The 27678-nt window shown below is 42.8% G+C and overlaps 3 protein-coding genes across 6 annotated transcripts; 2 read left to right on the top strand and 1 right to left on the bottom strand.

Moving 5' to 3' along the window:
• Positions 1-184: 184 nt before the first annotated feature.
• On the top strand, positions 185-6093 carry PDCD2 (programmed cell death 2). 4 transcript variants are annotated; one of them, XM_075043323.1, is made up of 7 exons: positions 185-515; positions 622-876; positions 1745-1813; positions 2232-2369; positions 3425-3540; positions 4824-4940; positions 5642-6093. In XM_075043323.1, the coding sequence occupies exons 1-7, from the start codon at positions 215-217 to the stop codon at positions 5801-5803; spliced, it is 1158 nt and encodes a 385-aa protein (XP_074899424.1). In that variant the 5' UTR covers positions 185-214; the 3' UTR covers positions 5804-6093. The 4 variants fall into 4 exon arrangements, with proteins under 4 accessions (XP_074899424.1, XP_074899423.1, XP_074899426.1 ...); XM_075043322.1 differs by having other exon boundaries at positions 186-515; positions 2184-2369; XM_075043325.1 differs by lacking the exon at positions 1745-1813 and having other exon boundaries at positions 187-515.
• A 1291-nt stretch (positions 6094-7384) lies between these two features.
• TBP (TATA-box binding protein) lies at positions 7385-18040 on the bottom strand. Its single transcript, XM_075043326.1, has 8 exons — positions 17942-18040; positions 15907-16149; positions 14941-15272; positions 13496-13583; positions 11360-11451; positions 9986-10153; positions 9589-9683; positions 7385-8688 (listed from the first exon to the last, which is right to left on the bottom strand). Exons 2-8 carry the CDS (start codon positions 15958-15960, stop codon positions 8609-8611), a joined length of 909 nt encoding a protein of 302 aa, XP_074899427.1. The 5' UTR covers positions 15961-16149; positions 17942-18040; the 3' UTR covers positions 7385-8608.
• A 538-nt stretch (positions 18041-18578) lies between these two features.
• PSMB1 (proteasome 20S subunit beta 1) lies at positions 18579-25502 on the top strand. Its single transcript, XM_075043327.1, has 6 exons — positions 18579-18841; positions 19906-20013; positions 21463-21544; positions 21988-22117; positions 23712-23818; positions 25227-25502. Exons 1-6 carry the CDS (start codon positions 18741-18743, stop codon positions 25410-25412), a joined length of 714 nt encoding a protein of 237 aa, XP_074899428.1. The 5' UTR covers positions 18579-18740; the 3' UTR covers positions 25413-25502.
• Positions 25503-27678: the final 2176 nt, after the last annotated feature.

The raw sequence follows: 27678 nt of genomic DNA on the forward strand, positions 1-27678 counted from the left end.
AAGGCAACTTGGCATTAATTACTTTACGAATGTTCTATTTAAAAACTGAATTAAAGCAGCGTCTTCAACGTGTCTGTTATCTCCCCCCCCGCCCCCGTCCCCTGACTGCGCCGTCCGCCCTTCCCGCCTTTGCTCTGTGAGGAAACCGAAGCGCAGGCACGCGGGGGGCGGCCGCTTCCGGCGCGAGGCGAAGCCCCGCCCTTCCGGCGACAAGATGGCGGCCGGCGTGGAGCTGGGCTTCGCGGCGGCCGCGGCGGGGCCGGCCGGTGCCTGGCGGTTGCGCAGCGCCTGCTTCCCCAGCAAGGTCGGGGGTCGGCCGGCGTGGTTGGGCGAGGCCGGGTTGCCGGGCCCCGCCGCCCTTCGCTGCGGCCGTTGTCAGCAGCCCTGCGCCTTCCTTCTCCAACTCTACGCGCCGCTGCCCGACCGCCCCGACGCCTTCCACCGCACCCTCTTCGTCTTCGCCTGCCGCGGCGCCGCCTGCTACCGCCTGCCGGGCCCGCGGGGGCCGCTCTGCGGTGAGGCGAGGCGGCGGGGGCGGGGGGGGCTGTGAGGGGAGTGTGGGGGGGGGGTGGTGGTGGTGAGGCGAGGGCCGCCCCGCCGACGGCCGCCTGTCTCCCGCAGTGTTTCGGAACCAGCTGCCGCGGCGGAACGACACCTACCCCGCCGAGCCGCCCCCCGAGGAGCCGCCCCCGGGCCTCGCCGCCGCTGCTCCTCCGCTCCGGCTCGGCAGCGGTGCCGCTCTCTGCCGCGTCTGCGGCTGCCTGGGGCCCCGCGTCTGCGGGAGCTGCCGCCGCGCTGCCTACTGCGGCCCCCAGCACCAGGCGCTGGACTGGCGGCGGGGGCACCGGCGGTCCTGCGGGAAGAACGCCGCTGGAGGTGGGTCTCTTCGGGGGGGAGAGATGTGGGGGGGACGTGGACGGGGGACGGGACCAGCTGCGAGTGTGCCGTTGGGCTCCGTCGTTTGTGAGCTGTGGCGGTGGCGCGGTGCTCGCCGAGAAGGGTTGCGGTTGCGAAGCCGGCGGTCCTTTCGGCGTGCCCAGCTTGCTCGTTCGTGGGGTAAGGACCTGCAGAGGAGAGAATAAAGGAGGTCGTGTCTTCTGCGTTGTTGTACGACGTGCGAGTTGTTCTTTCAGATTCTCAGCCGTTTACTTGATGTGACATAAGAACGTGGGATCCGTGTTGTTCCTGGAAGGCTAATAAATGTAAGGCGTGCCTTTGGTCCCTTTTCAAAGACCTCTTTCTGCATGCCTTATGTCATGAAAAGCTGAAAGGACGTAGACCAATTTTTTCCCTTTTAAGATGGCTTATTCATGAATTGTTAAGGAACAGACAAAGGTGACACCTTCCCAGGATAGTGTGACAATCAGTGGGTGAAGAGAGTAGTTTCCATGAGTGTGCTATTTTAGAGACCCTTTTCTTAAACCATCCCCTCTCCTGCTCTCTCATCTCCCTCATACACTTGTTTGCTGGTTGTTAAAGGGACAAGTACAGAGTATTTAAAGTATTTTTTTAATCTTCAGAAGTATCATGTTAATAACGGGGCAATGAAACTTGGCGTGTGTGATGTAGCTCATGTTGTACCTTGTGGGATGCTAGTCCTGAAAATTTTTAGGAAGTGGAAATAAGCAGAACACAAGAAGTTGAATTGTGCAAATCAAGTTATGGGTCAGACATTTGAAACGTTTAATTTAAACAAGGGAGACCTGAAACATGTACTAGCACATAGTTAATACTGTCATTACAGAAAGTATACTTGATGCATTTGTGGAAACTTCGCCAACTCACAATATGCAATGGAAAAGTAAGAAAAATGGTACGGCCTCAGGGTGCCTGTTGCACGCTTGACTTGTGTGCCTGTGCTAGCTAGAATGAGATACACACAGAGCTGTCGAGCCACAGGTTTTGGTTTTTAAAATGCAGGTGCAAACGCTGTTTAGTCTGTCTTCTGTGTCTCTTGGATTTACAGACATTCAGAGCAACATGTCACCTATTGTAGATTTCTACTGTCCTTAATATAAAATCTTTTTTACCTTTAAATCAGGCCTAGCAGCAATGTAAATTGTTCTTGCTCATGCAGCATTTGTGCTGTATTTTCGCTATGTAGTTTGCTGTGTAGCTTTTGGGGAGAAGGACATAAAATATGAGATGACGTTGTGAAATGGTATCTGTTTTCTGTTCTGTAGATGATTCGGCGGATGCAATTCCAGAGCATAACGAATTCCTTTTTCCAGAATATGAAATTTTGATAGAACCTGAGGAACCAGAATTTCCTGCTGACAGCAGTGTAGATCCCAATGATGAACAAGGAGCTGTAGATACATCAAAGGACCCGAAAGAACAAGGGGAAATCGGAGCTACAGGCAGTGCAGGTAAGAAATAAGATGCTGTCTAATTCTTCCTAAAGAAGCCTGTATCACCTCTTCTAAAATATAAAATATTGTGATTTTTAAGTTCATTGTAAACTACTGGTGACAAAAGGCTAAATCTACAGTCATTTGTGATGCAAGTTTTTTGTAGACATCCCATAATTTAAGTTGCTTTTAGAGGAGAGAGACTTACTAAGCCCCAACTCCAGGAGCTGTTGAAGTGGCTGTTGCTGCAGTGAAGCTGCAGGTAGCTGGGAGTTACACCGTGTCCCCGTATGCTTCCCACAGGGAAGGAACAACTCCAGTGAGAAAAACAGGGCGCTGAGCCCCTGCTGCTGGACGCTGTTGGAATCGGGAGATTTGAGTTAGATGGTCTTGGCTTGACTTGGTTCAATTTGTCTTAATTTATGGAAGATACTTAAGAAAATCTCCTTGTCTGTGCTAGAAGAAAACTGTTCTGAGGCTATTTGAACTGACCTTGAATGAAGCAGTTGAAGTGCAGGCCCCCACACCCCTAAAATTCATGATGTGTTTGCAGCTCACTGCACTGGCTTTGCACCTGCCCGGGATGGAGAGTTTGTGGTGGTACAGGGGAAAGCTGCTGGGTTCCCAGCTGTCCCTTACTGGGGTCTAAAGCTGTCTTGAGACTGCTTGGTGCCCCACGTTGATGTGAATGTTGGAGTGTAAGAGACACGCTCTTCAGTGCTAGAAACTGAAGTCTGGCACACACACGGCATGGGTGGCCTTTTCTAGGTGTCACATTCTGAAGGTTGAGCAGTCTAAGCAATACCAGCTGGGAGCCATAAACTTTGGTAGATTAACTCCTTCGCTTTCCAGCATTCCAGTACTGACATCTATGTTTAAAATGCAAGTAAAACTAGTAAATGGATCCGTGTGTGACTGAATCTTAATAGGTCACAAAAAAAGTCTCAGAGTGATTTATGGCAGGAATGATTCTTGAGAGCAAAATGCACTTACAGGTGCAGTACTGTTTTTAATTTTTGGCTGTCTTGCATTAGCCTGTAACCTTTGGGGTTTGGGGTTTTTTTCTTGCTTAGGTGAAGCATTTCAATCCTTAGATGAAGAGACACTGGAAGCAATGGCAAAACATGAGACTGAAGAAGACAAGATCTTCCAAATGTTTAAAGAACGAGTAGCTGCCGAACCAGAGCAGGTCAGAAGATGAGGCAGCCTTAGAACTTACAGGTTCTGACACAGCATCCTGCTGCACCTGCAGAATGTTTCACTGCCTTTTGTACCTACGGTTAGAAATGGCGATGGAGATGCCTCCTCGTCCTCCACACACCTTGACCGATATACCCTAATCTTCTTACGTGCAGAACTTGATTCATGCTGAAGTAAGAATTTAGCACCTGCTCATTTATCTCAAACAGAAACTGGTCAGGATGAGAAGGCACAGGGGTGCTGAAGCCAACATCGTGGGGGGAGGACCTGCCATCCTGGGAAGTGGTTCTAACCAGAGGGGGTCATGAACCATTGCACTCTTCCTCAGCCTTTGGCCCTGTTGGCTTTCCTTCTCAGCAGAACCAAAACTGCAGAGAAGAGCTCTGTCATTGTCACTAGCTGCATGGGAGGGCTGGTTTGGCTTTTTTTAAGGTTGAAGAAATTAGTGATGGCTTTAAAATTTCAACTATTTAAAATAGAACGGAACTATCCTCCCATGCTATTTCTTGCTAACACAAGAGGCTGAAGAAAGCCACATTGTCAAACAGAGTCATGGTTCCTCGTTCCATTCAGAGGAAACACTGGCCTAAATCCATAAAAGTGGTGGAGGACGAAGAAATTCTCTCCATGTTTTACCTGGTAGCTGAGGGGTTAAGGTGCCCACCCGGGAAGTAGGAGATTTTAAGTCTGTTCCGTCCTTTGCTTGGGGTAGGTGCATCACCTCCTTCTCTGACTGATCTGCTTAAGTGTCCTCTTGTTGATAATGCCTGATTTGCTGTATAAATATTTAGATAGTAACAGAACAACAAAGGATATGCATGTCTGAAAATACCTTCTTCTTGGATGTTAGGACAGTCCCCTTGCATTTAGATGCAGAACTGCAAACGGAGCTGGGTTGCATTCCTGACTTTTCTGTATACTGTACTACGTGCTGATTATGAATCTGCTCTTCCTCCATCTCAAGACTATAAAATACATGACTGAACATTTCTGGGTCCCTTAATTAGAGAAATACAAATCATTGCAGTTTATCCCTGGATCATTGAAAAAATACTGTTACGAATACTTGCATGATTCAAATAGTTAAGAAAACTTACATAAAGAACCTGTCTTAGTTGCAAATGCAGTATTCTAAATGATAGACTTTGCCATAGGTATTACTTAAAGGAACTGACCTTTTTCTGCAACATCTTACAGCTTTGTCTATGTCAGTAAATACCCATTTTATACCAAGGTGAAAAGATGGTTTTGAGAACTTCTGCTCTATTTCAGATTATTAGATACTGCAGAGGAGGAGAAGGCCCAATCTGGGTATCAAGTGAAAATATTCCTGATGAAAAAGATATCCCAAATTGTTCATGTGGTGCCAAAAGGATTTTTGAATTCCAGGTATGTCAATTCATTTAAAGGTAATATAGGTAACGTAGTTTAGACTTAACAGGATCTAATTGTATAGGTGTTGGCTTGTTAATTAGAGCAAGGTAGTTGAAGTTGCGACAAACTAACTATGCTAAATTGTACAGAGCCCTTATTTACTATCATAACTGCTTTTTCCTATTAAGACTTACACATGTAGAGGGTAGGTTCCCATCTGATAATTTGCCCCCTCCATAAAACGGTGCACTTGTGAATATGGAACCATCTCATAAGTAATAGGAGTCTGGTATATTTTAAAAAAAAGCCTTCACGATGTCAACTGGAAATAGATCTGGCTGGAAGTATTCAGTGGTAGAATTTTGAATGCTCGAAGCACATGTATGGTGAATACACTTAATGTCATGCAAAGGCAAAACATAGTTACAAAGGTAAATTTCACATGGAAGGAGGCTTAAAAAATCAGGCAACGCTTAGTCAAATAAAACATCTATAGATAAGTAGGGCCATGCCTTTGATTCCCTGTGCATCTACTACACTGCTTTGGAAATTCCAAATTTATTTTATTTGTGATGCTGTGTTACTTGGTAGCTTTCATTGGGATTTTGGTGTAAGAGAACGTAAATGAAGGCAGGACCCTTTTGGAAGAGACACAGGGAGAGGGCAGAGAGCTGTGGTTTGCCTCTAAACCTGAAACCTTTTGTTTTTCCTTGAAGATTATGCCACAGCTCCTGAACCACCTCCAAGTTGACAGCCTTGGAGAGAGCATTGACTGGGGAACGCTGGTGGTGTACACATGCGCTGACAACTGTGGTGGGGGAAATGAATACCTGGAAGAGTTCATATGGAAACAAGACTTCTCTGCAGGCTCTATTTAACTTCCATCAAGTTACTAAGTTGAGTCATCTAAATAGAATACTTGCCTTGTTTCAGTGCATCTCTGCACTGTGCAAACAGGTAATTGAACTAAAGTCCCTGGTAACTGTGCATCTTGTAACAGTTGCAGAACTACTAAAAGCAGACCTTGACAGGCTCTCTCTTGTGCTCCACAGGGGCTTTTACTTCAACCTGGTAATGAAGCCAGATGCATTTGTTCAGTGAATTTCACTTCAAATCTCAATTCTGAATGTTTAAATAAAAATGAAGTATTTTTGGATTGGTGAAAGTATCTTTTGTTGGTGGCTGAACGTCAAGTTGTCTGTCAGGATTTTCTTTGTGCTACTGAAAAATTAACATAAATTCCCAGAGAAAAGCAGACTACTGTATGATCACTTGAGTGCTTATGCTCAGGAGGCGTCCAGAAGCCATAGCTAAGACAAAACTACCTAGTCTTCCACTGTGGAATTTAAATCTGGTTCTCTTTCTCAAACGGTACACTGAATCTAACTTGGCAGTTGTTACATGTTCTGATTGAGTGGGTATTCAAGATAAAACACTTAATTTTTGTGCATTTTATCTGACTTAAAACTATTACCTGAGTTAGTTAAACTATTTCTGCATGAGGCTATCTGGTGCAGAAGCAATTTAAACAAAGCCAGCCATACCAGAACATGTTTGTCTTGTTACTTACTGCCTGTAGCAGCAGATTTTCAAGCTGAATTGTACCTGAAGTCTGCCATCTTTGGTGAAGTTTAAAAATAAGTAAGTGCCCTCTGCAGGGATTCTTCTACTATTTGATTGCCATATAGCTGAGGCAAGAGAGAAGTGAAACCATAATGCTGAATTTACTGTGGTAGTTGCTTGGCTATAGCTACATTTGCAAAAAAGATAAGGCTTTTTTTTTTTTTTTGGTGTCTCAGTATAGAATTTACTTCAGCTACATATTCCCTTATCCTGCTTAAACCCTTCATGTCTGCTTACCAGTGATTCTGAAGGTGATTTTATGAAAGCCCTAGGCCTGCTGTTGGGCTTTTTATTAATTTAGATGTTGGAAATGCTCAAATGAGCAGGCAGGGAATGCTTTACATATAAGCTGTTTTGTCATCACAGAACTTAATTTCTAAAAGGGTAGTTTTAAGTCTTGATACATGTCACAGAACAGCAAACAGTATCTTAAAGTCAGTGTAGTACAGCTTGACTGTTTTTACTGAAAACCATCCCACAGATAATTAAGGCTCCAAGCTTTGCAGGTAAGTCGGTAATAGTTCAGGATCCTGCAAAAGCATGGATGGTCATACAGTTACGTTCAAGAGCGCTCGACTGTTCACTAGCTTACAGCCCAGAGGGGTGTGGCACTGAAGGCAATGCAGTGTTTGGGTATCTTGAACATAACCCTGGCAAAGCTCCATTATTGAACAGCAGTTTTCTGATAAGATCCATGAAACCAATTATTAAAACACCTGGAGAAACACTGGTGTACACCACTATGGGGGGAGTAGAGAACACTAAGGATTAAGGTCACTCAGGATTTGCAAACGGAGCAGTAGCAAAGCCAGCCAAAGCTTCATTTTGTCTGGAATGAAACACCAACTTGGTAAATAAAGAGACCATGGTTACATTTGGGTTAGTTTTAGATAAAAGCTGTTTGAAAGAACGTTCAAGTCATAGAAAGGAGCTTACTATTACTGGAAACTTACTGGAGAAAAAAAAAGTTTATTTTTAGTTCTCAGCCCATTAAGCTTCAAGCACAGTTCAGAGAGAAGATTATGTACATACTGACTCTAGTCGGAAGGGCTTTGACATTTTACAGGAACACTAATATAGTGAGACTGTCATAGTTGGTAAAATACAAAAGTAGTAATTTAAAGAAATTCTAGAAGCTAAGCAGGGATCTTTGTTCCAATTCAGTCAAGTGTAGCTATTTAAGACTTGCATAAATCCCATCTGTTGAACATAAGGCAACACATACTTGAACACAAACTTCTTGAACCAGTCATCTCTTTTGCTTTAACATACTAGAAATATTCAAGCTAGATGTTGCCAAGGATATGACTGCTGGTAAGCAAGCCAGAGTGTTGTGAAGATTCTCTCAAAATGACAAGTCACAGTAGTGCATGTGCTATTGAAAAAGTCCGGATTAAATTAAAAACAAGTTCTCAATGTATTTTCCTCTACCAGCTGGGTAATCTTAAAATTCATTAAGACAGTTCCCATAATTGTATAAACAGGGTTTATTGTACATGTGGAGCTTAAGGAGGAAAGAGAAGGAAGGTATATATTATATATATATGTACAGTGAGCCATTTTCATTAATAAATTTATTCTGTCTTGCTTAATACTGGAAAGAGGGAATGTGTCTGGCACCAAAGAAATTTAAAATTGAAAAAATTTAAAAGCTTAAGTTCTGAAAATTATAAAAATCATGGTCTTATGGAAGGAAGTTAAAACATATATACATGGCAATTTAAGTGGTTTATACACTGAGTGACACCGTTGCATTTGTTTTTTAAACCAACTTACGGATTTTCTATTAGAACTGGCATTAAAACTATTTAAAAGCTAGAATATAAATAAAACTTGGAGGGACTGCTCCAGGAACAGCCCAGTAAAGCAACTCACAGTAACTCAGTAGACATAATCAAGAATACAGTTCCCCTTGAGCATCAGGGAAGTAGGCACTAACTGGGAAATAGTCCAAGTCCTGGTGTTGTAGTTTCACTGGAAGTCCATCTCTTGTTACTGCTGTGCCATACGCAATACATTTTAAAATACACCCCTGATTTCTCTGAAAGATGTAGAAACTGTTACGTTGTCTTTCTGAATCCCTTTAAAATAGGATAGATGTTTTCAAATGCTTCGTAGATTTCTGCTCGTACTTTAGCACCTAGAAAAAAAAAGAGGGAATTAAATTAGTTTGTACCTTTTGCCAAATACTTAATTTTAGCTTTTAGAATGTTTATTTGAATGTGACTCTATACAAAACCTATGCATATCCATAAATCCCTATTTTTACGATCTCTTTTTTTTTTTAATACACATTTCATATAGAGCATACATTGCCAGCCTTCTTACTGTTTATTTTGCTAACTGGTAAAACTTCTATTAGCATCTTCGTGGTTATGCTATACTTGCAAATAGGATTTCTTCCCCTACACGATTTCTGCAGGAGACCCAACTACAAAGCACAGCCCCATAGGATGTTTCTGCAGAAAATCCTAACTGGTGGCTTTTTTTGAGCGTGAACATCTCGGGGAGCAAGGTCTGGCAACGGAGAGAGCTGCAGAGGCCTGCAGCTTGCCATACTGCAGGGACATGCTTGCTCTTTTGTCTGTGAGTCTTGTGGGTTTTTTCCTCCATAGTGAAGACTCAGCACAAGGGGAAAAGGAAGGGTGTAGGTGGAGTGCCTAAGGTTGAGGAGGTCATACAGCTCAGGTATCTCCCCTTCTTCAGCTGCTGTATCAAAGGAGAATGGCAGCAGCCTTCAGCCAAGCTGTCAAAAGAACAGTTAGCTCAGTCACACACAAACACTACCTGTGCTCTTACAGCTTTTTGGGCACCTGCATACTTGATTAGGATTCATGATCATTGCTTGCATGGATTTAGCCAAACCTTTGGTGTGCTTTGTGCATTCTCATCCACAGAATACTGTACTATCTCTTCTTTCTCAGTACTGTTACCTCCAAAGGAAAGTACCTAGCAGCTTACATACCTCTGGTATCATTGTGTGTTCTCTGTAATGCAGCCTAAATCTAACCTGTTGGAGTAAGATACTGTCTTCACTTACCAGTTAAAACCACTTTTCCAGAAACAAAAATAAGCAGAACAATTCTTGGCTTGATCATTCTGTAGATTAAGCCAGGAAACAATTCTGGCTCGTAGCTGTAAGAGAAGAGAGTGACAGTGTTTAAACGTGGTTGCAGACACACGTTCCAGGCTTTCATCTGCAGGACTGCAGGAATGGGCAGAGCAGATGTAGGCTTCGCTGAAACTTGGAGAGAGTAGCAGGGAAGATCATTCTGATAGGTTCATACTGGGCAACCTCAGTTACACCTGAGGCAGCACAGCAATGGGAACAAAGATGCAGGTTTTCCCTCTGGTGCAAGGGAATAATCTAAAGGGATGTCACTCTCTAAGCTAGTCTATATGCAGCAAGAATGAAACATAAGCAAGCCTTTTTTTACCTGCTGAACTGCTGGTGTGTGAGTACCAGTCCTTCTAATCTGATGGGAAATTTCACATCACAGCTGCCCACCATGTTCTGAATTTTAAAATCCAAAAATTTTGCTGGAAAACCCAGTTTCTGAACAACTCTTGCATACTTCCTTGCTGCCAGTCTGGATTGCTCCTCACTGAAGTGAGAAAAGGATTCTCATATTATTTCCTTTGTTAAGTATTACTTGAAGCAAATATAGCATTAAACCACAAATATGTAACTGGGAAAAAAGTGTCTGTGTTGAGGGGAGGGGAAGGTCACATGCAAAATTTTTACATCCATAATTAACAACTAGCACTGGTTTTGCATGCTAATTTTGGCAGTAGGATCCTGAACACCATTAATGTTGTACCCACTGTTCGTGAGGCAGAAACTAGTAAATTATAAATCCACATATTTCACGCTCTTAAAATATTGACCCGAGTCCCTCTAATGGGATGTGAAAACTGTTACTTAAGTTTTCAGTGTAGAACAACTTCTAACTACTACTGCTAGAAAATGCATATTTCTATAAAAATCTGTAAACTGCCAAAATTCTCTGCTTGATTCAGCCCAGGCATTCAAACCTGGGTTTAACACAACTGCACGGCTTTACACGCTGTTGCAGAACTCGCTTTCCTTCAGCTTTGTGAACAGCTGAGAATCTGGTTGCTCCTGACACAGAGTAAGACAACTTGAACTTCAAGCGTCACCAGGCAGAGAAAGCGTTTCCTGTACAGCTCTATTCATTCATCTCGGCTCATTAGCTTATTCCTTCTGGATTCCTGACAGACTTCTTCAGAGCAGAATTTCTCTCCTGCTCATTGGAGTTAAGCTGATGTTTAGTTTTCAATTCTTATGCTTCAATGATCATGTTAAGAACAGATCAGACTACGGGGACCAGAGACTTGGAGCTCTTGGCCTGTGATGAATGAAACTATTCAAATATAAAATCGCTCTTCCTCTGCCACCACCCCTACAGTTTAAGCAGTTCCAGTGCATGGTCATTGAAATTTTTAAATTATTAGGGAAAAAAAAAAAAAGATAACTGCAAAGCCAAAAAAGTGAATATAATAACCTCTGCAAACCAGTTTATCAGACTGATTTATCAGCTATGAAAGAGCTTCAGAAACAGAACTACCATTTCCCCTTTCGTAGGGAAGTCCTTTCAGTCATGAAAGGACATTTTGTGTAGAAACATCTATTAAGTCTATTTGAAATAATTGGGAAGCAAGCTTAGTTGTACCTGTACAACTTTGTCATATATATACGGATACTGTATACAAATAATCACACTTCCAAAACATCATGGTGCAAGAGAAAAGACAGCCTGAATTAGTTTGCTTGTAATGCCTAAACATACCTTTTCGCTCCTGTGCACACCATTTTTCCAGAGCTGAATATAAGTGCAGTAGTACGTGGCTCTCTTATTCTCATAATAACAGCAGCAAAACGCTGAAATGTGAATGTTGAGACCATTAGTGATGCATTGCTGTAATCATTACGTTAAAACCAAATCTGCATACTCTAAGTAGCAAGTTACACTGTATTGCAAAGAAATACTAAGTTCAAACATACTTAATGGGATCACTCAAAATTTACTTGAAATGCTTGAATTGTAAGTAGCTTCAAACACACACAGTGTGAGGTACAGTCAGGCAGAAGGATAGCTACCATTGCATTCCTATTTTACTAAGCTCATCTCTCATTACTGTATATACAGCATATAAAGAACGCTAGCATTTGCAACACAGCAATAGAGACAATCTTAAATAAAAAATTTCCTCCACACGTCTTGAAATTTGTTTTAAGCAAGATGGAAGATTATCTATCTGCAAATATGTTATGATCGGTTTTGTTTCTGCATCTTAAAAAACTGAACAGTGTTAGAATACCAGCAAACAGAAAGCTGGAGATCAAAGTTCTGTGTAAACAGCAGTCTCCTCAACTACCACAGTAGAACACAGCAGCCCGGTTAGCTCTAGCTTTTTATTCTAAGTACTGTAACATCTCTGCCTGCGTTTCCAAATATTCTTAAACTCTTTGAAGCAAGAGATTCTAGAAACTGATGTGGGCACGCACACACAAACCTCTGTTTGCCTGTTGTATTTAACTTGGACCAGCTCCCCATGCAGTCCCATAAACCGTTCTGCTGACATAACCGAGGCGGTAGCGTGGGTTACCCAACAGCATGTTTGTCAAAATATGGCTTAAATAATACAGCCAAGCAACATCTTTCTTTGATAGATGAATGTACTGACTAAAAGTCAGGAGTGCGTTATGTAACCCTTCTTTCTCTCTGCTGTGGAAAACAGCATTTCATATTGATTATTCTAGCCTACAAGTTTTACACAGCCACCTACCCCTACCTTAAAAGTTGCCATGGCATGCTCAGATTTTTGCTGCACCAATATCTTACTCACATGCAATTATGTAACAGCATCACTGATGTAAACTTACAGTAACAGTTATTTATCACATATGTCTGCATGCTTGCTTTAATCTTTGAGAGCAGAGTTCAGGTAAACTGCAGCAAAATCCCAAATACTAAAACAACAAAAAAACCACATCCCAGGAAAACTGAAGCCTTCCCTAGGCGAGTCAATTCAACTACACAACATCTAAACTTTTATTAGAAATTGTGTCCAACTACTGTGGTTGCAAAGACAACATTTCTCAGAGGAGCCACCCGAAAGAAAAATGAAGCAACATCATTTTCTTGATTCAACACTCCGGGTCCTCTGCTGTTGTTCCAAGTTTCCCGAGCTAAACAAAAATCCTGTAGTTTAACAGACTGCTATTTAGAAGCAGCAGGCAACTGAGAAGTTAACATGCAAAAAAAAAAATCATTTTCACTTTGCTGTTCCACCAAACCTAGCCACCAGGAGCAAGGAGATGGCAGGAGTACTGGGGGACAACATAAAGGAACAGAGCTCACAGGGGAAGCCAGACTGTAAGAAATGAGTGACTGCACTGCGACCCCAAGAATTCCAAGGGAACAGCCAGGTTGAGGAAGCCACAGTGTATACAGAACAACTGTGGCTCTGGCAGGAGCCCAGGAGTTGAACTCTTCCTTCCTTTCTCCTTGTTGGGAGATAGGGGACAAGACCTCATCATCAGACATTTCACAGTAATATGAAAAAGGAACTTTCCAAGCACTACGAACAAACATGCCCACATGAATAGCAGCAGAGGCCAGCTCTATGACAAAAAACTTGGCCAGTGTATTACACTGTTGGTTAGGTTCTTCCTAAATGTGCTGTGTTCTTTCTAAATCTACCAAATTACAACCTGGTGTAAAACACAGCTACATCAGTATAAAAATGCTTTTTACTAATTTGACAGAATGTTTCAGGTTTATTAAAGTTTTCTTTTTTAACTATAGTATAAAACTGCATCTATAGCAGGAAGGTTTTTCAATCTACTACAGCAAACTATATCCACAGCCTATGCCTTTGACAGATCCGTTATAGGATGAACTCTGATACATTTCTCTTACCTTGGGATTATATTCAGCATTTCGGGCACGAAGCGCAATAGTTTTTAGGTCAAGTTTGCAGCCAAGATTCACCGTGGACACAATATTCCTGAAGACAGTTCAGAGAAATACATTAAAAAGACAATAAAGAATTCATGTGTCTTCCTCATTTTTTAACCGAGCTTGATTAATTTTTTTTTATATTTTATTTTAAGTTGTTTCTCCAAGTGAGTCTGAATGACATCTTTCCTACTGACATGAGCACTGAGCAGTGTTTTGGCTCAGGAACCTCCTTTTGTAGGGCAATAGCTCCTAAGGCATGATTGCTGATTTCTCCTTATCTGCCAGCTATTATGAAAAGTGTCTCATGAAAAGAATCTTTATTTCAGTTTGGCAGGAAAAATTCTTGATGCTGAGAGCCCCCACCATGATTAGGGAAGCTGCTGGAAACAGAAGAAAACGAGGTAGTAATAGTACCACCTGAAATTTTCCTTGGTATGCCCTTCAAGGAGGAAGAAGAGATGCAGGACTAAGTGGGAATGACTCAGGAGGCAAACCCCCTGCCAGGCGATAGGATAGCAGGTCTCTAGAAAGTTTAAGAGAAGTTCCTAGATGCGAAATTTCCTTGGAAACTTGTTTTCTGGGAAAACCCTGAAATCTAAAGGTCCTCAATGGGGAAAGAAAGAAATACAAGGGACACTCAGTGCAAAATTCACATTATCAACCATTTCTCTTTGGGCCTTCCATAAATTGCTGTAAAAGTCTCTGTAAAACTAAAGTTTAGTGAAAATACTTTCATACCTAAACCTAGAACTAGTCCTAAGTTTTCTTCCCCTATTACAAACTCAGCTGTAGCCATGAACTTGAAACAGGAACATGGAATATTTAGGACAACTTAGCTCTAGCTCCTAGACTAGCAACTGGTTTCTTTCTCTCTACCCTATTAATTCCCTTTCAGCTGTGATAGTTCCCATATTCTGCTTTAATATCTCACTAACAAAGTTCTATGCACAGTGAAGTGGAGCTGTTTGCTTTTCTGTGAACAGGACACAAGTATCCAGCAAATTACAAATGAGAATATGTTTCCAGGTATACGTATTTTGAAACATCAGGTTATCAACCCAGACTACTTTATAGCAAAAGCATGATGAGCTCCCAAAGTGCATAGAGTTAAAAGTTACAATGGTGCTAAATAAAGACATATATAACATCCTCCACCGGTATGCCTGAAAGATGTATGGTTGACAAATCACTGAGAAACTGTTTATATTACTAAGTGGTTTAGTAATGAAGCTAAGCTAAAAATAAAAGCAAAAATGACTCATATTGCTAGAGGAGACCCATAAATTCTCAGGACCTCCCTTCCCACCAAAATGCAGTACCCAATTCTTTATGTGGCTTTGGTCCTAAGTCTTTAAAGGGCTATCTGAGAAAGGACATGCTGCACTAACACATGGGACACTCACTGTAGCTGTGGCACTATCCCAGAGCTCTCGGACGCCGGTGTTGCAGGAGTTATTGGAGTCATCGGAGTCATTGGAGAGGGGTACAGAGGTGTGGTTCCCGGTAAAGGGGCTGTGGTAAGAGTCTGTGAGTGGAAGAGCTGGGGAGTTTGACCAGATGTTCCCTGTGTCGCTTGCTGTGATGTAGATTGCTGCGCTGCTTGTTGCTGCTGCTGCTGCCGCTGCTGTTCCTCTAGGATGGACAGACTGTTGGTGCTCTGGACAGGCTGTGGTGTCAGTCCTGTGCCATATGGCATCATTGGGCTAAAAATTGGAATTCCTGGAGTCATTGCACCCTACAGAAGAAAGCATGAAACAGAAACCACAGATCCTGTTGACTCCATTTTGGTTTTAAGAGAAAAAGTTTTCAGGAGGAGTCTAAAAATAAATCAACATAAATTGATCATACCAAACCTAAGGCATATAGTAGTAACTCGCTAAAAACAGAAAGCCCTTGGAAATGCAGTTCATCTAGAGAATAAAGTATTGCTCTAGAGATGTCAGTTCTAGCATTGTTTGTCTCCAGCCAGTGATGCTGACATGCTTCTCAGGCTACCTTGCAAGCATGTCTCAACTTTGACCCACAACTTAATTTGCAATTGTTTGAACAAAGACTGTGCCCATCGTACCAAATGCATTCATAGCACAGCGACTGTCCATTATGTATGTTAAAGAGCAACCACCAAAATTAATATTTCCAACTTGTCAGTCATGTTTCGACTTGAAGGAAACCCATATATCTGCATGTTTCTTATACCTCTGGATATACAAACTGGTGATTTTAAAATTCTGCTTTATACTAGTATTATTCAATACCCAGCAGAATTTTTCAGATCTGCAGACAAAATCCTGAAGTTACATGCAAGAAACGGAAAACACTTTCACAAAGAAATTCAGATCGTAGTTGCGTATCAAATAATTTGTTTTTACCTGAGGGGAGGCTAAGCCTTGAGCGTAGGGTGGCAAGCTGTTGTTCTGATCCATGATTCCAGTTATTTCTTTGGTGAGGCCAGAAGTATTTCCTTCGATTAATTTAAATTAGCTTCAAATCCTAGAGGGTTTTTAACTCTTTAAAACATTCCAGCAAAGTAGCTTTTTAAGCCAAGCTGAAAGGTTAGGAAAACATCAGCTCCGGAGAAATGTGTATTATGAGTCTAAAATACTAATCAAAGCCTGAAAAGAGAAAAAGTAGTATCCTGAGAATACTACCTACACACAAAACCAAGAGCAAACCTATCAGTTCCCGAGTTAGATAAGAGACACCCACATACCAATACATATAAGACACACACACGCATGCACACACACACGCGCACATTCCATAAAAATAACCTTTTTCAGGCACACTACAGAAACTTTGCAGCCTGCTTCTGCTGAATTCCCTGGCAGGTAACCTGACTCACATGAGCAGGCCTCTGTCTAACTGAACCCTCCTGCACAAACAACTCAAGCTGTTAATGCTCATTCTACTCCAAGCTTTGCTTTAGCTGGAAAAGCACTGTTTTTTTAGAATTTAATTCTCCTAACTACTAACCAACAAGCTTACTGACACATTGCTTCTAAGTCTCTTCCTGGCAATTTTAAGGCTCAGGCTTCCAAAAATATTTTTTCTTCTATGGGAGAAGCATCACTGGTCAAATCAGAGCTAGGAAACCCTCTTCCATTCACATCCATAAAATAAAGCACCAACAGATTTCAAAAAAAAGACAGGCACTTTATGAGAAAAAAAGAAATACGTGAAAGCCAATTTCAGGTACACAAGTGAAATGTATGCATGATTTCTTAATATTTTTTTAAAACTATACCGCTGCTGCTGTGTTATGGAGATAAATGACACAAGTGGAGAATTTAAATGTTATGCCTTGATATCAAATATTCTTCCATTAATTTATAGTTTTCCTAACTAGACACCTATTGCCCAGAAATACTCAAGGTCATTTTTAGGCCAGAGGCAGACCACCTCAAAATTTGAAGAAAGCCTATTCAGCCTTTTTTTTTTTTTTTAAGGTATGAGAGCTCAGAATTACATTAATATTTACACTGCACATGAAAAGGCATGCTTTTTTTCCCCATGACCATAAGACATGATCAACTTTACCCTCACCGAAGGTATCAAACACAGCATCCGGGTTTTACAGCCCAGAGACAGGGGTAAATCAGAAACCTAAACATGACCTTAGAAGAAATAAAGTTAACTAAATCCTGGACAGCCCAGCTGTTTAGCAAGAAGTCTAGATCCCAGGCAGGCCAGAACCCGCACTTAGGACAACAGCTACGCAGAGTTCCATCTTGTAACCGCCTAGCCGTGCCTTGCTCGCATCTCCACTACTGACGCTGGGCAACCTTTCTGTCGAGGGAACATGAGTCTAGAGGCAAGAGACACCCTGGAGAAGGCCCCGACCCCCCCCCCCCCGAGCCCCCTTGCAGGATCTCCCCCCTCACACCCACAGCCCGTTTCGGCGGCATCAGGCGACCCCCCCCCCCCCCCCGCCTCCCCGGCTTCTCCGCGTCGTCCGGGCCTCCCACCTGCCCCAAGACCGGCCCCAGCAGCGCCCAGCCACCCCCGCCACGACCACCCACCCGCCCGCCCTCCCTCACACGAGGAAGGCGCTGCCCGCTGCAGTCCCACCGCTGCCGGCCCGCCAATGGGACCAACCATCGCCGATCGCCCCCGGGACGCGCCGCAGCCCCGCGAGGAAGTGGGTTGGAGGGGGGGGCCCGCCATTTTCTCCCCCCCTCACCTCCCCTAAGGGAGCCCTTCCCCGCTTTTCCCCGCCGCCGGGCCCCGGCGGGGAGGTAAAGAGCGAGCCCGGCCCCGCCCCCGCCCTCCAGGCCCGGACCGGCCCCGCCTGGCCCTGAGCACCCGTCGATCCCTCGCCGGGCAGCGGAGGCTGCAGCGGGCCCCGTGGAGAAGCGGGAGAGGGGTGGTGGTGAAGGGGGAAGGCGGGCGCGGCGCTCACGGTACCTGCCGCTGCCGCCGCCGCCCCGCCGCCTCACAGCGCCCGCCGTAGCCAAGCTGCGCCCCGCGCCCCGCGCCGCCGGCGCGTCCCGAGTGCGTCACTTCCGCCGCGCGGCCCGCACCGCCTCTCCCCGCCGCCATCTTGAGTGAGGGCGGAGGAGGAGGAGGTCGGGGTTGGGGTCGAGGTCGAGGTGCCGGCGGCCCCAAGAGAGCGGGGTCGGGCGGGGAGTGGGGCCGTTGTTTCCCCAGCAGTGCTCGGCGTTGGCACGCGTGGCTCCTGCGGCTGTGAACGTCGTTCCCCGTTGTCTCGCTGTACAAACCGCACCCCCTGACCCACCTCAAGGACCGCGTGTGCTTCCTGACCCTTCCTCGCCACAGCCTTGCTCAAGGTGCCCCCCCAATCCCCTTTTCCAGAGCAGGAGCCGCCCGGCTCCCCATCTCCACAAACACAAGGGGCTCTTTGATCACCTCACCGCTGGCTTCCATCACCAGGCGCTCAGAAGGCGGGGGCTGCCCGCGCTCGGACCGGGAAAGAACGGCTGCCGGTGCTGCGCCTCGGGCTGGGGGACACACGCCGCTAAGCCCAGGCTGGGAAAGGCCCTGACGGGGGGGACAGGCTCACAGCCCGGCCGCTGGCAGGGGCGGGGGCCGGTGAAAGCGGGGGAACCAGCCGGCAGCGCCGGGCTCGACGTCCTCCAGAGCAGTCGAGAGGAGGGGGCCGCTGCCTTCCTAGAGCGGTGAATCGCAACTTCCGGCTCCGGGGCCGCCATTTTGCCGTGAGACAGCACCGAGCTGGGTCGCCGGGATGTTGTCCACCGCCGGTTACGCGGACTTCAGGCCTGAGATGGGCTACGAGCTCGGCGCGCCCGTGCAGCACCGCTTCTCGCCCTACACCTTTAACGGAGGGTGAGGAGGGCAGGCGGGGTGGGGCGGGCTGAGGCACCCTCTTACCGCAGGAGGGGGCCCTGAGGAGAGCGGCGGTAGGGCTGGGTCTTCCTCGCCTTACTCTTGCCTCCCCCCGGCTCTCTGTGAGGGTTTGTCTCCCCTTGCGAGCACCTTTTTGTAGAGAAAGGCGGACAGCGCGGGGGAGAGCTGGGCTCGGCCTTGCCCTGGGCTGAGCGTCCCGCGGGTGCTTGCAGCTCTTCGGGGGGGTGGTGTGTGTCCGTGTGGGTTTTGGCACGCTCGGGCTCCCTGAATTTTTGCGGGTCAAAATAAGCACCTTCCGTGCCCCGCAGGGCTGTTTGTTTATAGTGGCTCAGAAAACCCACGTAATGGTAGTATTACCAGCTTTTAAACTTGGAACTGGCTTGAAAGCTACTTTGTCATGACTGTTAAAGGTAGGTGTTGTTTTACCGACACTTGCTCTGAGTTGGTGACAGGATCTGGCCAGGATAGTGTTATTTAGAGGGTTTTTTTTTTGTTTTGGTTTGTTTTTTTATAAGGCCTAACTGCTTTTGAAATGACATCTATTTGTTACTTAATGGTAGCACATGTGTGGCAATCACAAAACTAGTTATTTGGAAGTAAATAACATAGGATAACATCAGATTTAAAAAGTGATGATAATTTAAGTATAATGATACTGATGCTTAGTACTGGGCTAGAGTGGTTTTGCTTGGAGAGCCAAACTGTTTTAGGAGGATGAATCTTTAACTAGCAGGCATCCAAAATTGCTAAGCCATTGAGTCTGGTTCTTGCATTGTATAGAAATTCTGTTTTACCAAGTTTCCATACGTTTTTTAGTCAAAGTAGAGTATCACGTATGTATATTTTCTTCAGTATGTCTAGTATCTTCTTCCTCCAATCTTGAGTCACTTGTAGGGATGCGCACAGTCGGAAACATAGCAAGGAATACAAGATGTTTGACAAAACCTGAGTCTGGATATAGAACTACTATCTAGTCTGTTGTTCTGTTGCCTATGAAAATATTTGTGCTAAAAGTCATGATTGTATGAATACTCTTCTTTAAGCACTGTGTTGGCGATTGCTGGAGAAGACTTTTCTATCGTTGCCTCTGACACGCGACTGAGTGAAGGTTATGCAATTCACTGCCGGGACAGTCCAAAATGCTACAAACTGTAAGTCCAGATCTTGTAAGAATTGAAACAGATGAAAGGTCTTTTGTATTGCTGAGCATGTCACCTGCCTGGAATACCTATCACTTTCTTTAAGCAGAATTCTCAGAAAAAAAGTATAGTAACAAAATTGATTTTGGAGTCATGGTGACTCTTGCTGTAATGCAAGATGTGATGTGATGTTGTAAATACAGCCGGATTTCTGGTTGCATGCTCTTGAAGTTAGTTGATAACAGAACATTTTTAGCATGATACAAGGCTTAATGTAAGCTAGGTCAGTTTTTTGGCTGGATAATCAGAAGAACTTTTGTCTTAACTGTAGCAAAACTTAAACCTGTGGTAACTCATTCTGCTTTGTCAGGACACCTGGTGTTGGTACGCAAGCGTGCCCACTGCTGCTGGTTGTACTGTGTCTCTCTAGTCAACAATCTGGTACTTGGAAGAGGTGTTTGTTTTAGGAGAGGTAAACCTGTCAGTAGTTCTGTTATGGAACTTTTTATGCCTATTTTGTGCTTTTCTTGACTCACCTGGATAGCATTCCCTTGGTTTAAAAATACATATTGTTTACATTCTTTTGACTGTAGCAGATGCTTACTGAGTAGGCTGCCATCAGCTATGTAAGCAATTTCTTTATTTTTTTGTTGTTGATGACACAAGATCATATGAACTTAAGTTTCTCCTGCTAACTCCTTGCTATATATAACTCTGACTCTCTGATACTGTCCAAATGGAAATTGCTGTGGTACAGTCTGTATACTGCACATGACGGCTTTGTGTAATTCTAATGACAGGCTGAGAATATTTCAATTTAAACTGTTTACTGAATGACTACTTTGTGTTAGTCTATAAGTATGCGTGAATGTTTGTAGACTCTCACCAATTTACTAGAATTTAAATTTCAAATGTGTGTTCCTGTAGTTAGTGTTCATGAAAAGTTTTGAAACCGAGCAAAGAGCTAACCGTCTACAATGCATCTGCAGCCCTGTTAACTTCTGTTGTGCTGACACAGAAAACCACCTACAGTGTAAATGTTACATAATAGTTGTACAGTCTTAACGCATTCCTCTGGCCAGATGGAGTAAAACTGGGCTGAGTGATATGATGTAACAGGCTCCCCATCTCAGAACAGATCGTGTAGCAAGACTGAATGGTAATAGCTAGAGTTAGTGTCACATGAAGAAATTAAGAATTTCCTTTTGTCTGTCTTGCTGTGGAAGTCAGTGGATTGAAGAAAGACACGTGCATGGTCCTTCACTTAACGAGTCCTCTCCATGGTGTAGGTTGCAGTTACCTTTTATACAGATATATCTGTTACTACATTTTAGACAACTGTTTTTGGTAGCATTAGAGAAACTGAAAATACATTTGGTGTTTTCATAATAATCTACTGTGTAAGAAAGTGGTATAGCTCATACTAAATCTAAAATCACAACAAAATTTTATGTTTTACAGAACAGAGCAAACGGTCATTGGATGCAGTGGTTTCCATGGTGACTGCCTTACCCTTACTAAAATTATTGAAGCAAGATTAAAGGTAGCTAACTATCTTATTGTATTTAGAAACTTATATTCTTAGTATCACGTTTGAGACCAATAATATGATAAGTTTTAAATATAATTTTTGCTGTTTTTCTTCAAGTGTTTGTATCATAACTGTATAGCTAGTGAAAGATCAGGCAGGGGAAATTGACGCTGTGTTCTTACTAAGTGTAACATCACAGATTTAAAGAATGGAAGAGCTAGAGAGGATAGTGTTAATGAGGCAACATCTATTCTTTGCAAAACTTTGGAGAAGTATTAATTTTTGGCTTGTAAGAAGGCTTTACTTTTAGACCAGTGTGTTTTCAGTAATCATGCTACTTAATAATCTTGCTTAGCACCAGATTCTTCTGTAGTGAGGTTACAGAAAATATAATTGGGATTGAGTGTAAAATTTAGTGTTTGACTTTCTTCTTGAACATGCTGTGCCACTTGCAGATGTACAAGCACTCCAATAACAAGACCATGACTACTGGGGCTATTGCAGCAATGCTGTCTACAATTCTGTATTCTCGACGTTTCTTTCCTTACTATGTTTACAACATAATTGGTGGACTGGATGAAGAAGGTAAGACTTCAAAAGAAAGAAAAAAAAGAGAGACTAAATTTCTGTGGGTGAATAGCTATCCTTTCACATCTCAGGTGTACTGATGGAATAACAAAGTTTATGTTCCTATTCCTAACACCTGCCTTTAGGCATTATGGTACTTACACAGGTCAGATGAATATTATGCATCTGACTTGTTTCTTAGCTTCCGCTACTAAATTGATCTTCCATTTCTGAAGGTCTGAAAGTCTAAAAACTGTGTTAGAATTATTTGATGCCAAGAGAAATCTGCTAACGTTGCTTACCTCTGATACTTTACTCTAGACTGGAAGACTTTATAACAGTTTTGCTGGATTTCTTAATTGTGTCTTTAAAGGAGATGTTAACAGTAAAATTGTGTATATTTTACTCAGGCCTGTGCGTGTGGTAGAGTTTATTAAATGCAAAGATTTACTCCAGAGACAGGTTTCCACAAAGATATTTTTAAATGTTAACTAACCTCTAATGAAAATCATGACTTCTACACGGAAGCTGTAGTTCAATGTACAGCCCTTCCAGGACTTACTGGGCTCTTGCCCAAGGATTTGGTTTTGTTGCTAAAATGCTGTGTTCTCTGGCTTTGAGCAGGAGCTCAGAGGTGGTCTTGTTTGGATAATTTGAGCCATTCCCTGCAGTTTGTTGTTACCATTAAGTTATATGGCTTTCCCAGTCTTGCTAAGACATGTCTACAATATGTGGAGTCTGGAAAGGGATTAGTCTGCCCTGCATAGTGGTAAATGTCAGATTATGAGGGTGCTGTAGCAATTGATAAGAATCAGAGTGCAGGTTTGCGTGCATGGGCTTAATTTGGGTCCAGCAAGATTGATTTGTTTTGATTTCGTGTTACTTTCTGGATCTCTGCTAGCTTTCCCAGGGCTGTTCAGCTACCTGTGCTGTGCTGCCAAGTGCACTGGCCAGTTTATTAAGTGGGGTGCAGCCTGTCTGAACAGAAAGGCTGAGCTTGGCCAGGTGCTGCACTTTGTCTAGCGTGTCCTCACCAAACCCTGATGCTTCAGAGCTACAGCGTGTCTGCATCTCTGATGTTGGCGCAAGCTAACAAGGTTTGCACAACCTGGCCCGACTCCAGAGGGAAGTACATAGCCCAGAGCATCATCCCTGGTTCCGGGAAGGCGATGCAGAGGCATCCAAGCATGCTCTCTGGAGGTAATTCAAGAACTGTATCATTCAAGAACGATGGCTAAACTGCCTCTTGATGGTAGCTTTAGAACCAGCAGAGCTCTTTGTGCAGCACTGCACTCTAGCACATTCTCCTGCTTTGATTATTCTGCATCAGAACTTTTTCTGTGGTAAGGCCTGTAGAAAAAGTCTGTTAGAGCATGGTGATAGCTTGAATATTGAAAATAGCCTTGCATATAGTACCAGGCCACAACCATAGTGAGCCTACTGTACAAAGCATTGTCTGAACATACTGTAGTATTATTTGGTAAAAGTTTGCTGGGATCTGTGGTACTGCAGAGACTGCTTATGGAGAGAGCTGGTTCTTGATGTAAATGCTTATTAGTACTCAGAATCTTTCTGGATTGTGATTACATACTTTTTTTTTTTTTTCCCCCAGGGAAGGGAGCAGTATATAGCTTTGATCCAGTGGGCTCATACCAGAGAGATTCTTTCAAAGCAGGTGGATCAGCAAGTGCCATGCTGCAACCCTTGCTTGATAACCAGGTAAAATAGTTCTCTCCACCCCACCCCCGCCTTTATTATCTCAGTAAACATTTATGACATTCAAATTAATGTAGCTTTAATTCTGGGGAATACTGCTTTTGAGACAATTTTTAAATGTATTACAGGTAGGACTGATAATCCAGACATTTATAAGTTGTGTGGCTTTACCTTCTCAGGAGAAATCAAAGTTTTTCTTTAGAATCTGTTCAGGTTTTTAATATGCTACAAATAGCGGACTGCCTGTTTAAAATACAGGTAAATGTTTTAATTGGGGAATTATGTTTCCCATAGAAGGCGTTTGGGTTTTTTTTTCTGCGTTTTTTTTTCCCTAGCTGACAACATAAATATGGCTGTTACTTAGCATGAAATAATACTAAATTAAGAAGATAGAATTAGTAGGTGTATATAATACATTTTATCAGTTAACATAGACTTGTTTAAAAGTCTTAAGCTTTGTACAAAACTCAGACACCATTTTCTAAGAATGTTCTTACATAAAACTGCTGGAAACTTAATTAAATCTGTCTAAAAATACTTGAAGAATATTTTCATATTTAATTTAAGCTGTAATTGTTGAATGAGAGAAATACCAAAGCATATTTTACTCATTTTATTCTCTGACATTGGAGTTGGTATTTGGTCAATTGAGCCTGATGTCAACACAACTTTTGTAAAAAAAGCAGTAAGCACTCTTAGTTCTTATCAGCTGAGAAAGGAATAGAATCTTTTTTTTTTTTCTTTTATTTAAACAACTCCAGATTCTCAGCTTTGACTTAGTTTTGAACTTTATTAACTGAAGAAAATAAAATACCTTCTGCAGAAACAAAGTTGTGTTAAGTAGCTTTTTATTGCTTATGAGGTGAAGTAAGTGACTCTTCCCCTCCTTCTCCTGTTCTGATGCTTAAGTGGACACTTCAGTTTATCAGCTAAAATACACTACTTAATAGTACCAGTTATGCTCCAATATAGACTGTTATTTTTGAATTCTAGGTACGCTGAGGAATATTTGCTTTTAAGAAATGTTCCTAACTACAAGTGACAAGGGAAAAGGCTTGTGGGCAGTTCTGATACTGCTAACCCAGTGAGAAGTTTCTGAAGAATTAGATAGGTTCAGATCTGAATGTTCATTGTGATCTTGTATATGCAGAATGAGCAGGAGGAGCTATGCTGGCTGTATACTGGATCTGCTTCTAGTTACTTTTGTGAGAGTATCAGCATTGGTAAAGTTCTGATCATGAAGCTATAGACGGTGTGGAGGAATACTTTTGCCAGCTTTGGGTTTCTAAAACAGACCAACCATTTCTTCTTTTTAAATTGTTAAATCTGCTCATTCTAGTGCAGAGACTGAAGCAGCTTTCATGCTAGATGGATCATACTTCCTTTAAAATGCATTTTCATCTTTTCTTAGATTGGCTTCAAGAACATGCAAAATGTGGAACATGTACCTCTGACCCTGGAAAAGGCTTTGCAGCTGGTTAAAGATGTCTTTATTTCTGCTGCTGAGAGAGATGTGTACACTGGGGATGCACTTAAGATTTGCATTGTCACAAAAGATGGAATTAAAGAGGAAACTGTCCAATTACGAAAAGACTAATTCAGTTCACTTATAAACATGTAATCTATGATGTACAATTTACCTGTATTATGAAAGACATTTGTCTTATTAAATTTTTTCAAGAACGTCGACTACTGTAATGCTGAATATTTTCTATCTTTGTTAGAAGTGATAGTGTTTTTTAGAAATCAGACCAGTTCATGGTAAGGAAGCAGCGAAGAGCTACAAGTCAGTTTTGTTCATCTCATCTTAATCTATTGATCAGTCTAATTCCAATGTCAGTTTAATCCCCTTCTCGCAATCCTTTATGCTAAAATATGGGGGTGTTTTAAGCTTACTAAAATTTAGGTTCACAGGCTTTTCTGATAATGCTTTCAGTTCAGCCTTGGTTTAGTGAGAAAAGCATTTGTTCTGTTGGTGCTGCCTTCTCTGCACTTCATAGCTTGCTTTTCCTGTTGTCTTTATCTCTCTGACATTCTATCCTGACATTTGACCTCTCAGTACTTATTTACAGAGACTATAAATATGAGTCACCTGAAAACGATTTCTCTGTGTAAGAATGTTGAATCTTTCAGAGCTTAGTCCTGGACTCTGCATCTGGGCTCGCCTCAGTGTGTTCCTGTTTAGTTAATGCCCAAAATCCGAAGCATCGTCTTTTTCTGGCTACTGATGGAAAAATAACTTATTATGGAGATTCCTGTGTGCCTCTTAATGTCTGGGGGCTTTGTTAGCCCTGCTGCTGCTTTTGGTTCTTGGGAAATTGCATCAAGTGTAGACTGTTTGTCTGGTGGGCTGTATTGCACTCCTGGAAGTTGGCTTGAGTACTAGGACATTTAGAGAAGCAAAGCTGCATCATCAAGGGCAAAATAATCTTCTCTGGCCCAGGAATCCTTTCACAGTCTGTAGCTATTTAGGAAGGGACATAGAAAATATCTCGTTGCTTGAGGTGGCATACTTATTTTTCAAAACAACAATTTTGGGGATGTGTTTGACCTGACAGTAACCTTGTCTCCTGTTTGGATGTGGCTGACTGCCTTCAGTGCAGCATTTCAGATGCTGTGCATTTTCCCTAGCTCTGGCTAGTCTTCACCAGCGATGGTAGTCTCAGTTTTCTAGACCGTTTCAATAGTGGGTAGCATTTTGAACCTCAATAGTCAAAACAGCTGGTGCATTTAAACTGACTCTAGCTGTGTTTAGGAAATCCAGTGAGTGGGAACTTGAACAGCAGCCGTTTTCCAAAATGTTCATGAAAACACTTGACCACTGGGTGCCACTGTTGGGCAGAGTAAGGAGGGAACACTTCACCCCTGCGTAGTAGGTCAGTAAGGAAGGTGTACAGCATCTCTGTCTCAATAACACGGGGGCTGAAGTCACTTGGTCACACAAGTCAGAACTTCCAGACACGTTCAGGTAACTTAACGGGATGTTTAATGTTATTTGCAAAATTTATCTGAAATGGACAAGGTTAGTTGTATAAGCAACTGTGTAGCTACATGCTGTTCTGCACTGAGCAAACAGCACACAGTGCAGTAAGCCTACAGAAAGCTTGTCTATTTAAAGTACAAATCAGCAATACCAAATGAAATACATGCTCTCTTACTTCTATAAAATTCAATTAAAGCACTTTAAGCTCAGCTATCTTTGATACCAGATTTGTGTTGAATTGCTCAAGTGTTTCACAATAGATCATTACAGCTTTATGCAAAGTTGGTGAAGTCTAGTGAAACTAAATAGTATTTAAGTTGCAAAGAAGAGCAGCTGAGGGTAGCAAGTTGACATGCCTGTCTCTGGGACAGGTCTGTTTGCAATATGCGAGATCTAAACAGTGAAGGGAAGGGCAACAAAGGGAGCTACCTAATTTATACCTGAATTAATTTAACGTTCTTACAGGGTAGGAGAGTTGCAGTGATTCAGTTTTTAAAAAATTTGATAAATTTGGATGCCTTATATTTAAGGGTAAAAATTTTACATCCAAAATAAATGCGTGTCCAACAGATTTTTAGGAATTACTGGGTTTAGTTTGAGGGATCTAGGCTTGCCTCTCTAAGTTGTTTCAGGAGAAATAGAGTGTGATTTAGAGTGTTCAGGCCTCATTTGCAATCTCAGAAGAGATCCGACAGCAGGTACTGGGGATGCAAGTTTTCCTGCCCCTGTGCCTCAGTGCTGTCCTGCTGGATCACTTGTGCAGGTGAGATGGCCATTTTGTATCCTTTTCAGTTTTCCATTTCCCTGCAGAGTACATCTGGCTGAAGAACCAGTAGGGGATGGAAGCCTTTTCACAGGCCCATTGGACTGAAAATACCAA

The sequence above is a fragment of the Buteo buteo genome, chromosome 12 (assembly GCF_964188355.1).
Source record: "Buteo buteo chromosome 12, bButBut1.hap1.1, whole genome shotgun sequence".
In the NCBI taxonomy this organism is placed as follows: Eukaryota; Metazoa; Chordata; class Aves; order Accipitriformes; family Accipitridae; genus Buteo; species Buteo buteo.

Coding starts and splice junctions, on each gene's coding strand:
- PDCD2 (XM_075043322.1), top strand. CDS start 215: ATGGCGGCCGGCGTGGAGCTGGGCTTCGCGGCGGCCGCGGCGGGGCCG. Junction 516..621: donor CCCGCGGGGGCCGCTCTGCG/GTGAGGCGAGGC, acceptor TGTCTCCCGCAG/TGTTTCGGAACCAGCTGCCG. Junction 3,541..4,823: donor TAGCTGCCGAACCAGAGCAG/GTCAGAAGATGA, acceptor GCTCTATTTCAG/ATTATTAGATACTGCAGAGG.
- TBP (XM_075043326.1), bottom strand. CDS start 15,960: ATGGATCAGAACAACAGCTTGCCACCCTACGCTCAAGGCTTAGCCTCC. Junction 15,273..15,906: donor AAGGCTTAGCCTCCCCTCAG/GTAAAAACAAAT, acceptor TTTCTTCTGTAG/GGTGCAATGACTCCAGGAAT. Junction 9,684..9,985: donor ACACACCAGCAGTTCAGCAG/GTAAAAAAAGGC, acceptor CTTCTCTTACAG/CTACGAGCCAGAATTGTTTC.
- PSMB1 (XM_075043327.1), top strand. CDS start 18,741: ATGTTGTCCACCGCCGGTTACGCGGACTTCAGGCCTGAGATGGGCTAC. Junction 20,014..21,462: donor AGTCCAAAATGCTACAAACT/GTAAGTCCAGAT, acceptor TATGTTTTACAG/AACAGAGCAAACGGTCATTG. Junction 21,545..21,987: donor TTATTGAAGCAAGATTAAAG/GTAGCTAACTAT, acceptor TGCCACTTGCAG/ATGTACAAGCACTCCAATAA.